The sequence below is a fragment of the Engraulis encrasicolus genome, unplaced genomic scaffold, assembly GCF_034702125.1.
Source record: "Engraulis encrasicolus isolate BLACKSEA-1 unplaced genomic scaffold, IST_EnEncr_1.0 scaffold_59_np1212, whole genome shotgun sequence".
NCBI lineage: Eukaryota > Metazoa > Chordata > Actinopteri > Clupeiformes > Engraulidae > Engraulis > Engraulis encrasicolus.
Window position 1 is genome coordinate 105,620 of NW_026945917.1, and position 12,174 is coordinate 117,793.

At 39.8% G+C, this 12,174-nt stretch overlaps 2 protein-coding genes across 2 annotated transcripts in view; both read left to right on the forward strand.

Annotated features, from left to right (window-relative positions):
• The first annotated feature begins 643 nt into the window (after positions 1–643).
• Positions 644–6,445, forward strand: LOC134444570 (NLR family CARD domain-containing protein 3-like). The gene is made up of 4 exons (XM_063193837.1): positions 644–653; positions 794–2,621; positions 2,751–2,924; positions 6,247–6,445. Exons 1-4 carry the CDS (start codon positions 644–646, stop codon positions 6,443–6,445), a joined length of 2,211 nt encoding a protein of 736 aa, XP_063049907.1.
• A 692-nt stretch (positions 6,446–7,137) lies between these two features.
• The window catches only part of LOC134444571 (NACHT, LRR and PYD domains-containing protein 12-like), a 55,179-nt gene continuing 50,142 nt past the window's right edge, over positions 7,138–12,174 (forward strand). Inside the window, exons 1-5 of the mRNA XM_063193838.1 lie at positions 7,138–7,352; positions 9,193–9,366; positions 9,908–10,084; positions 10,428–10,601; positions 10,756–10,849. Coding sequence (XP_063049908.1) covers positions 9,236–9,366; positions 9,908–10,084; positions 10,428–10,601; positions 10,756–10,849 — 576 coding nt within the window. The 5' untranslated portion in view covers positions 7,138–7,352; positions 9,193–9,235. The remainder of the gene's footprint in view (positions 7,353–9,192; positions 9,367–9,907; positions 10,085–10,427; positions 10,602–10,755; positions 10,850–12,174) is intronic.

Sequence of the window (12,174 nt, forward strand, 5' to 3'; positions counted from 1 at the left end):
ACCCTAACCCTATGGCATATCTGGTGTCTGAAAAGTGGTATGTCTGAATAGTGGTATGTCTGAATAGCACTTGCCCCCCTCAGCCACGGCAGTTTGGCTATATTATTTGAGCAGCCGACAACACAACACATTTTCGGCATGTTGAGCATGAACAACGCTCGTCTACAGTTCTTTGTCTTTCGTTTATTCTTTCCAAACATCACCAATTGCATTGTCTTATCCCCCAATGTTTTCCCCCAATAAGGGGCGTAATGCACATGGCACACATCACATCGTTTATACGTATTGGTCATGAAATTAAAGACACACAGTATTAGCCAGTTGCACCATGGACAATAGTGTATAAGCCTCAGATCCTGACTGTATGTCCTGAATGTGTGATGTTTGTATTAGGGCCTCGAGGAGAAGATCATCACCTTTGTAAAGAACGAGCTGCAGAGATTTAAGCACAGCCTTAGCCCAGACTCCAAGGAAAACTTCAATAAAATATCCGAGGATGAGAGTGATGCCAGAGAAGGAGCCCTGAAGATGGCACTGCACTTCCTCCGTAAAATGGAGCACCAGGATCTGGCTGATGAATTGAATGAAAGTAAGAGCTGTGCCTTCTTAGTTACTTGGGCCACTTGGAGGGGATTACATTGCAATGAACCTGTGTGTGTGTGTGTGTGTGTGTGTGTGTGTGTGTGTGTGTGTCGGTACAGACTCTTTGGCACACACACCATTTCATGTCTTTACTTTTTGTTATTGTTTTGTCAGGTCTGACAAACTCGTGTTTCTGTTATTTGTCTTACAGATGAGTTGAACTTGGTTTGTCAGAATTACTTGAAAAGAAATCTTAAAAACAAGTACCAGCATGTGTTCGAAGGCATAGCCAAACATGGAAGCTCTGTTCTGCTGCAAAAGATCTACACAGATCTCTACATCACAGAGGGAGGAAGTGGGAAAGTCAATGAGGAGCATGAGGTCAGACAGATTGAGTCCAAGTTCAATAGTGTAGCTGGGCAGGATAAACCTATCAAGTGTGCAGACATCTTTAAACCCTCTCCTGGTCAGGACAAACCAAACAGAAGAGTTCTCACAAAGGGGGTGGCTGGCATTGGCAAAACTATCTCTGTGCACAAGTACATCCTAGACTGGGCCGAGGGAAACAACAACCAAGAGATCAATTTCATCTTCCCCCTATACTTTAGGGAGCTCAACCACATGAGAAACAAGAAGTTCTCTTTGATGGACCTTCTTTACTGCTTCTTTCCAGAGCTTAAGCAGCTTACAGTTGACATCCAGAATAAATTCAGAGTGTTGTTTGTCTTTGATGGTCTGGATGAGTGTCGACTCCAACTGAACTTTCATGCAAATGAAAGTGTGCACGATATAAAAGTCGTCAAATCATTGGATGTCCTCTTGACAAACCTACTGTTAGGTAATCTGTTCCCATCTGCTCTAATCTGGATAACCTCTCGACCAGCAGCAGTTGGCAAAATCCCTCCTCAGTGTATTGACCTGGTGACAGAAGTGCAAGGATTCAATGACTCCCAAAAGGAAGAGTACTTCAGGAAGAAGATCAATGATAATAGTCTTGCCAGCGGAATCATATCACACGTTAAATCATCAAGGATCCTCTACATCATGTGCCACATACCTGTGTTTTGCTGGATTGCTGCTACGGTTCTTGAGATTATTCTTTCTTCTGGACATACACAGATCCCAAAGACTTTGACAGAAATGTACACATTCTTCCTGACATTTCAAACAAGACAGAAGAATATCAAATTTGACAATGTCCATGACCTTGAGCCACAATGGAACCATAAGCTGATCCTAAATCTCGGAAAGCTAGCCTATAAACAGTTAGAGAAAGGAAATCTGATCTTTTATGAAGATGACCTCAGGGAGTGTGGCATTGATGTCAAAGAGGCAGCAGTGTACTCAGGAGTATGCACCCAGATCTTCCGGGAAGAATCAGGGATCTTTCTGGGAACAGTGTTCTCCTTTGTGCACCTCAGTATCCAGGAGTATCTTGCCGCCCTGTATGCATTTCTGGAGATGGCACTTGGAGGGAAAGACATAATATCAACAGACCCTCAAAAAGCAGAGTCCATGATCCTCTTGCATAAGAGTGCTGTGGACAAAGCTTTGGATCATGAAGATGGACGCTTTGACCTTTTCCTTCGCTTCCTTCTTGGCCTCTCTCTGGAGTCAAACCAATCTCTCCTGCATGGTCTGATCAATAGAAGACAGATGGGCATCAAGGAAAAGATCAGCTCTTGGCTTGGCTTGGCTGGCCATCAAGGCCAACTGGAGAAATGGCAGATGGACAATGACGAAACAATTAGGTACATTAAGGACAAGATAAATTATGTTTCCTCATCAGAAAGAATGATTAACCTCTTCCACTGCTTGAATGAACTCCATGACCACTCCTTAGTGGAGGAGATCCAGAGGTTCTTGAATGCAGGCAACCTGTCTGAAGCCCAACTTTCACCTGGCCAGTGGTCAGCTCTAGTGTTTGTGCTGCTGACATCAGACCAGAATCTGGATGTGTTTAACTTGAAGAAGTACGTCAGATCTGATGAAGCTCTCGTGAGATTGAAACCAGTAGTAGAGGAATCCCACACAACTCTGTAAGTACAAAGTTGACAACTGACTGGTTTAACAAATCATTATGTTAATTTAATTTGGCATAGCACTACTATGCAGTGCATCCTTTTTTATTAGGGCTTATAGTCATTGGTTGCTGTTTCCCCCTTCAGGGTTGATAACTGTGGGCTCACTGAAGAGAGCTGTGCAACACTAACCTCCATCCTCGGCAAACAATCATCGAAACTCAGGAGACTCGATCTCAGTGGAAACCACATCAGAGATGCCGGGATCAAGAAACTGTGTAGTGGCCTGAAGAACCCAAACTGTTCACTGGAGACGCTGAGGTGAGACATTGTCATTGTTCTGACTTTATATTTAAACATACCTCTTTATTTCTTGACATACGTATAATTCAGATGAATATGCATTTTGTTTAAAACTGCTTAACAATACAGTATATTGTGCATACTCTTTAAAGTCCCTTGACTGTGTAAACATTCTTCATAAAACCCAATATAGTCATTGCTTCCATTACATACTGTATACAGTATGTCAATGAATGTTATTACAAATTATATCATAGTCTACAGGAAAATGAAAAATGCAATATTCATCATTTGTATTCTTGTATCTAATCTTTAACATAATTAAAACATTTTAATTATTGTTCAGGTTGGCATAACCCTCTCCCTAAACTTTTATAAATATCCTTAGAAAATGGCAAATAAAATGGTAAGCATGGTTGAAAATCATTCGGAAATATATTTTAAAACACCCTTTGTTGCTGATATCATTTATGAAGGCTGATTTCACTACCTTGTCTCATGGTAACAGCCCATTTTTTAGAACCCATTTGCAGACCCACCTCAGCATGCTGTACCTGTGATACAATATGTTTCAAGTGCAGGCTCACCTCATCATGCTATACCTGTGATTCAATATGTTTCAAGTGGAGATTTTTGTGATTGGTTTGATTTGTCGTTATCTGTGAGCCACAATCATTTAGTGGCATGAAGTGAAAGCTTGACATGTTTCCAAATAACTTTAAATACGTAGGGTATATAGGTTTCAATTTCTGGTACAAGCGACAAAAATATTCAACTACTTCATGATATTGTAATTATGGGAACTGTACCTGTACAGCATTTAAAGGTGCGCTGTGTGCAATGGTAGCCAGAGAAGATATTGCAACTAAACTAAATTGTCAAATGTGATGTTTTCATTAATATTTACAAAGTAATAAACTAATATTTATTAGTATGACCAAAGTACGTTAAGTTTCTCAGCTAAGCATGTCTATTTCTGGAAATTCAAAAAGGCAGACCATGGAGAAGATCCCTCTTTCCATGTATGAAAAGTGCAGTTTTCACAGCCATAATGAATAGGCTATTAGAATTTGATTTTGGTGGTAAGTATTCATGAAAAAGGTAACATTTGTTAATGGGTAGAATTAATTCTGGAAATAAACTACTTACAAATTATACAGTGCACCTTTAAATGTTCAGTGGAACATTTTCTAAATTCATTTCAAATTCCTGCACATTTTGTAGCTTTGCCTCCTGTATTATTATTTTTGAAGAACCTGCAAACCTACTTGCCAAACTAAATTGTTTTATCGTCACGTTATACTAATATACTAAAATAAGCAAAGTAAATTCTTGAGATCATATGTACTGTAGGTTCTGTTACATGTNCAAAGCGGATTCCCAANAAGTTGAGACACTTGGTATTTTGTGAATAAAATCAAAATGCTGGTATTTTCAAAACATTCAATATGTTAACAAGGTAGAGCATTGTGTACAGACAACATATCAGTTGTTAAAGCCGAGCAGAATGATTGTTTTGGGGTAATTATGTGATCATTTAAAATTTCACCCTCGCAACAAATTCCAAAAAAGTTGGGACAGGGCCAATAAAATGCTTTTTATGTTGGATAAGACTAAACACAACAGAAGGGAGGAGACTTAACATTTAAATACTTTGACTGATGGCATTATTTTATTAAAAAAATAGATATTTTGATGTGCGAGACATGATTTCAGCAGCTCAACTGATAGGTGTGTTCTTCGACTTGTTTACCTTCTTGTTATGCTTAATGTGGCATATCCTGACAGCAAAAAAACAATTTTGTCACCTGTTTACTCTTATGATGGAATCACAGTGTTGGAACATAGTAGATATTGAAATTTGCCATCATTATGGGGCAATATCTAAAGGCTGTGCACCAAAATATAATGCCTTGGTAGCTATGTATGCTGTTTTAAAGTCTGAATATATCATTCAGCTCTCATTTTAATGCTCTACATGAGTAAGAAGACCACAACCAAGGCATCTCTGCACCCCTTTACCATCATATATGCTGTCTTTTAGACTGACCACTAAATCAAGCTGAAGTAATCATTTTCTTCATAACCTGGAGGGTGCATGATACCATGATTTTAAAGAAGAATGAAATATTTTCCATTCTGTAATCAGAGGACAGTTTCACATGTCTCCTAGGTCCATCTAGAATGAGCTTTGCCACTTGCAACACTGTGTAATGTCTGCATCATGTGCCTTAATAAGTGTTGTGTTTATGGTCATTTTTTCAACAGCTGTTATTGTTGTAGTGTCATAGTTTGCGTATTGACGATGGGTATGTCATGATCTCATAACTCGTGCAATAATTTCACAGAACTTTATATTACAGAAATAGACCTTATATGCCTTCAATTTTGATAATTCAATATTTGTGTGTAATAGATCAGTAATAAGTCCCTCAACATCTTCGCTACTGAGTGCCACAGCCTCTCTGTGATGATATTTTATTTGTGCATTCATGTTGGCAGTCAAAATAGTGCCTTTCAAAATAATCCTCCTTGTGTCATTTCTAGAATGATCCAACTATTACAACATTTTTTGGTCCTGTCCCAACTTTTTTGAGATTTGTTGCATGGGTCGAATTTTAAATGACCACATATTTCCCTCAAAACAATGCCTTTGTCTCATTTTAACTGTTCCTATGTTGACCTTGTGCCATTGTGCATCGTATGCATGGATTGAATGTTTTGAAAATGGCAGCATTTTGATTTTATTCACAAAATACCAAGTGTCCCAACTTTTCTGGAATCCGCTTTGTATATGTCTGCACATTTCACATGTATCAAGCTATAATTGCCTAGGTTGAGATCCAGACCATGTCACCTGTTCACATGTGCCTGAACCACACCCAATTATTATGGGATGTTTTAAAACACAGTACCAAACACATGTACATGAAATGGTATTGATGTGGATATTCATAATGGCTTTGTTGGTCCCAGTAGATGTGGGTTTAGAGAGAAGTCCAGTATTCAGATTGATCTTTAAAAAGGATGTCTTGCAGACATTTTGCAGTTATCGCATGGCTTGGCAAATGGTAATTTACTACAGGAAGGTAAATTACATTAAATCTCGAATTTCATGTGAATAATCTCATTGTCACTTTAGACCTAGTTTCCAGCAGTCTGATAATATAATAACAGAGAGAAGAGAATATTCTTAGAATCGCTGGTAATAATAGACAGCATTAGTCAATAAACCTTTGTTGTCTCTCTATTCTGTTCAAATTGCAATGTTATTAGTTGGCTATAGGGACAAGTAGAGTTTGAGACAAGCTCAGTATGAACATGTTTGTCATCTTTACAGACTGTCAGACTGCAGCATAAAAGGAAAGGGATATGCTGCTCTGGCCACAGCTCTCAAATCAAACCCCTCACACCTGGAGGAGCTGGACCTGAGAGGAAACGACCCTCGACATGCTGAACTGAAGCTCCTCATTGATTTACTGCAGGATCCTGCCTGTAAACTCAGGAGTCTGAGGCAAGAAAGAGCATTTCACACTTAATGTACTTAATAATGGTTCCTGAATAGCGGTGTTGCCATTGGTGAAGTCTCAGTTAGTCTTTATCTTTTGTTAGCCATTGTCACTTAACTAGTTCTCATATTTGTCATCCAATTATTTAAAAATATCTAATGTCTAATAATGCTGTGTGTGTGTTGTGAATATTTTCCCCCTTGTACAGCATGTGAAGCATGTAGTAGCTTTCAGATGGGTCCACCGATAGGCTGTTCAGCTCAACTGCATCATAGCAACATTGCCATGAGTTTTATGTAACTGATCAGCTCATAACATTTTTTTGACAGGGAAAGTGACAACAAAGTCTCTGTGAAAAGGGAGCACAGTCTAAATCATTGGCAGGATGTTTAAGAACATGTTAACTTGGAAAAGTCTACAGTTGTTATATATTTCTACTAAATGTATGAAATAATTATATGTATTTAATATTAGGGATACGCCACCACAACTTCTCAACTGTGTTGACATGGCAATTAAGTTCTTGAATCTTGACTCTTTCTCAGGTTCTAATGCTATATTCATATAATAGTGCATGAGCAACTTACTACATAAATACAGTGATATACCATAGCCTTTGAAACCCAATTGGTAATTCAAAGTATGCCTAAATTATAGAGACATAATTTGCTGATAGTCAATGACTGTAACCTAGGCCTATATCACGCAAATGTTAACTATAAAACATAAAACAGTGAGTATTTCTGTATACTTCCCCTGCTAGGGTGTTGAGCAGTGATACAGCAGATGAAGCCCTGGTGTATCTGACTGCAGTTCTGGGTGGAAACCCCTTACTGCTGACAGAACTGGACCTGAGAGGGAAGATACCAGGAGACTCAGGAGTGAAGCAGTTCTGTGCTCTACTGGAGGATTCACAATACAGAGTGGAAAAACTGAGGTAAGTGGGTTTTGTGTTTGTTCTACACTGAAATACAATACAAACATCACATGTCAAATATTGGTCCTACATGGCATGTGTCACACCAAGTAAAAATGCCTAACCTGCTTGTCTTAGTTGGGCATTTCTGGTTTAGAAAAGTTGAGTTAGTCTTAGGCAGTGAACATATACTGTATGCTCAGTAATTCAGTTATACCATCCAGTAGATGTAACACTGCCTTAACAGTAATTTCACAGTTTTAGCAGGGGGATAGCAATACTAATCTACCATTATCATCATTAATACATTATAATCATTAGCACCTCCGGTTCAAACACTATAGAAAAATCCCTTTGGAAACCACTTGGATTGTTGTAGTCAAACACACTACGTGTGTGTGTGTGTGTGTGTGTGTGTGTCTGTGTGCGTGTCTGTGTCTGTGTTTGTGTGTAATGAACATGTACTGTATGTTACTCGGGTCCCTCCCCCCTCCTCTCCTCTCTCTCTCTCTCTCTCTCTCTCTCTCTCTCTCTCTCTCTCTCTCTACAGTCTTGGAACTTGCAGTGTAATGGAAGAGGGCTGTGCTGCTCTGATGTCTGCTCTGACATCAAACCCATCACACCTGAAAGAGCTACATTTGAATGATAATGTAATTGGAGACTCTGGAGTGAAGCAGATCTCTACTCTACTCAGGAATCCAGACTGTAAACTACAAAGACTGCGGTAAATAAAGAGACGAAGAGTGATACATGTACTGAAGACGAGTACTGTGGGCTCAGCCAAAGCTGTTGTTGCTTGTAGATTAATACGCATTTAGTCTTATTGACTTTATTCAGTTAAGATATGGGTTAAAGTTGTAGGAGACACTGTTAGATATTAATGCAAAGTTAGTCTAACACATTTTCTGCACATATTCATTTTAATATATCTATGGCTGGATGTTTCTGGGTAGTAATAAACTAGGAGACAATGGAGCTAAGCGTATCTCTGATCTTCAGAAATCCTGACTGTTCTACAGCCACTGGACTAAGGGTAGAACAACTAATGCAATAGTAAACGGAAACTGTGTGATGAACATTTGTGCTTCTCTGTGTTACTCAGTGTCCTTGTGTCGCTGTGTCTGTCTGTCTGTCTGTCTGTCTGTCTGTCTGTCTGTCTGTCTGTCTGTCTGTCTGTCTCTCTCTCTCTCTCTCTCTCTCTCTCTCTCGCTCTCTCTCTCTCTCTCTCTCTCTCTCTCTCTCTCTCTCTCTCTCTCTCTCCCTCTCTCTCTCTAGGCTTAAGAGCTGCAGTATAACAGAAGCGGGCGGTACTGCTCTTGCTTCTGCTCTATCATCAAACCCCTCATCACACCTGATAGAACTGGATCTGGATAATAATAAACTAGGAGACTCTGGTGTGAAGCAGATCTCTACTCTACTCAGGAATTCATGCTGTAAACTACAGACACTGGGGTAAGATATGGGTTAAAGTTGGAGGGGGCACTGTTAAATGTAAAGTTAATGTAAAGTTAGTCTACCAAGTTTTCAACATATTAACTTTAATATACCTATGGCTAGATCTAGGTAGTAATAAACCAGGGGACAAGGGGGCTTGCCAGATCTTGCCAGAAACCCAGGCTGTTCTACAGCCACTAGAGTAAGGGTAGAACAACTAATGAAATAGTAAACGGAAACTGTGTGTGATGAACATGTGTGCTTCTCTGTGTGTGATGAACATGTGTGCTTCTCTGTGTTACTCACTGTCCTTCTCTCTCTCTCTCTCTCTCTCTCTCTCTCTCTCTCTCTCTCTCTCTCTCTCTCTCGCTCTCTCTCTCGCTCTCTCGCTCTCTCGCTCTCTCTCTCTCTCTCTCTCTCCCCCCAGGCTTGGTAACTGCAGTATAAAAGCAGAGGGCTGTGCTGCTCTGATGTCTACACTGGCATCAAACCCATCACACCTGAAAGAGCTACATTTGAATGATAATGTAATTGGAGACTCTGGTTTGAAGCAGATCTCTACTCTACTCAGGAATCCAGATTGTAAACTACAAAGACTGGGGTAAATAAAGAGACAAAGAGTGATACATGTACTGTAGACAAGTACTGTGGGCTCAGCCAAAGCTGTTTTTGCTTGTAGATTAATAAGCATTTAGTCTTATTGACTTTATTGGGTTAAGATATGTGTTAAAGTTGTAGGAAACACTGTTAGATATTAATGCAAAGTTAGTCTAACACATTTTCTGCACATATGCATTGTAATATATCTATGGCTGGATGGTTCTGGGTAGTAATAAACTAGGAGACAATGGAGCTAAGTTTATCTCTGATCTTTTCAGAAATCCTGGCTGTTCTACAGCCACTAGAGTAAGGGTAGAACAACTCATGCAATAGTAAACGGAAACTGTGTGTGATGAACATTTGTGCTTCTCTGTGTTACTCAGTGTCCTTGTGTCGCTGTGTCTCTCTCTCTCTCTCTGTCTGTCTGTCTGTCTGTCTGTCTGTCTGTCTGTCTGTCTGTCTCTCTCTCTCTCTCTCTCTCTCTCTCTCTCTCGTATCCTCTCCCTCTCTCATCTCCTCTCTCTCTCTCTCTCTCCCTCTAGGCTTAAGAGCTGCAGTATAACAGAAGCGGGCAGTACTGCTCTTGCTTCAGCTCTATCCTCAAACCCCTCATCACACCTGATAGAACTGGATCTGGATAATAATAAACTAGGAGACTCTGGTGTGAAGCAGATCTCTACTCTACTCAGGAATCCATGCTGTAAACTACAGACACTGGGGTAAGATATGGGTTAAAGTTGGAGGGGGCACTGTTAAATGTAAAGTTAATGTAAAGTTAGTCTACCAAGTTTTCAACATATTAACTTTAATATACCTATGGCTAGATCTAGGTAGTAATAAACCAGGGGACAAGGGGGCTTGCCAGATCTTGCCAGAAACCCAGGCTGTTCTACAGCCACTAGAGTAAGGGTGGAACAACTCATGAAATAGTAAACGGAAACTATGTGTGATGAACATGTGTGCTTGTCTGTGTGTGATGAACATGTTCGCTTCTCTGTGTTACTCACTGTCCTTCTCTCTCTCTCTCTCTCTCTCTCTCTCTCTCTCTCTCTCTCTCTCTAGACTTAAGAGCTGCAGTATAACAGAAGAGGGCTGTGCTGCTCTGACCTCAGCTCTGACATCAAACCCCTCACGTCTGATACAGATGGATCTGGATAATAATAAACTAGGAGACTCTGGTGTGAAGCAGATCTCTACTCTCCTCAGGAATCCAGACTGTAAACTACAGACACTAGGGTAAGTAAAGAAAGTGTGTAATAATGATACTTTCATTGTAGACTACTGCAGGTTTCAAATTATGGTCCATCCCTATCAGTCCTGCTTCCTGACATTAACCATAAGCAACATAATAATGAGTAACATCAGGTAATAGACCTTTTCATCTCCCCAGCTTGTCAGACTGTGGTGTAACAGGAGAAGGATATGCTGCTCTGGCCACAGCTCTCAAATCAAACCCATTACACCTGGAGGAGCTGGACCTGAGGGGAAACGACCCTGGAGACTCTGGAGTGGAGCTTCTTGCGTCAGCAGTGACCAATCAGAAGTGCAAACTCAGGTGAGAGAGTGGAGTTGGTTTAAAAGTCAGTGTGATAAGAGTATGTTTTCCAGTGTACCGCATAAGAAAAATAAAACAATGTATGATGGAGTGAGGGATAGGTCAATGTTTTGGGAATTTTAAACATTTCACAAAGGGATACAATAGAATAAAAGATAAATAAAAGAGAACCCCCATGGGTTCAGGCCAGTTTTTTGGCTAATAAAACACATAGGCAAGTACATATATGGCCTTAATACATCAAACCCCCAAAAATTTGATACAAAAGGTTTTTCAACTGATTTCAATACATCCAGGTGTCCTTACTAACATACTGAAAATCTAGAAAAGGCTAACTTCAGGAAAGGGGTAATTTTCAATATCAAAGTTTTTCAAAATAAAGGTTATTACATGATAATTACTTAGATAATCATTAGCTAACTTCAAAAGACCTATTTATTTTATATTGGAAAGCCAGAAATGTATTTGTGAAAATGAAATAAAATGTTTTTGTCAGCAATATATACTTGTCAAAATTACCAGATGCTAACTTCACTTTGTCATGCTATTTGTGTTGGGCATTTTAAACATTTCACAGAGGGATACTATACAACCATGAGAATCCCCGTGGGTTCAGGTCAGTCTTATGGCAAATAAAATACAGTGCACACAATCAAATAATGCCTGGCTTTAAACTGGAGGAAACAAGCAAACTGCACGGTGTGGCTGCCTTTCCTGTAGCATTTATAAATAGGCTACAAGGTCCACTTAAAATCCCTTAAGTTGACAGGAATGGACGTTCGTGGCTGCCTCCTCTGGGGGGCTTGTTCAATTTCTCGATGCCTATGTATTGTGACTGTTTTTTTCCCAAACAGGGTTGTGCTCATCACAGTTAATGCACGCCATACCTCCAGTGGCACGCTGTAGTAGTCATTGAAAAGTTAACTACCATAGTACTACAATACCATGACCGTGCACAGGGCCTTTAGTAATGCACTATGAACTTGGTCATTGTCATTCTGTTAACAGCAAATGTATAACACTGCGTTTTAATAGGTTAAAGGTGGGGTAGGAGATGTTTTTCTGGAACATGTTTTACCATATCATCTGAAAAACTCCTCATGACGCCATAACACCCATTAAAATAGAGTGTTTTGAAAAAAAACCGAAATCTTTTGGTCCAGTGTAGAGGGCGTAGTCAGAAGAAAACGGCAACCAATAGAAGTAATACTCATCATCACTTCTATTGGTTTCTGACACGTCCATCAACCGCCA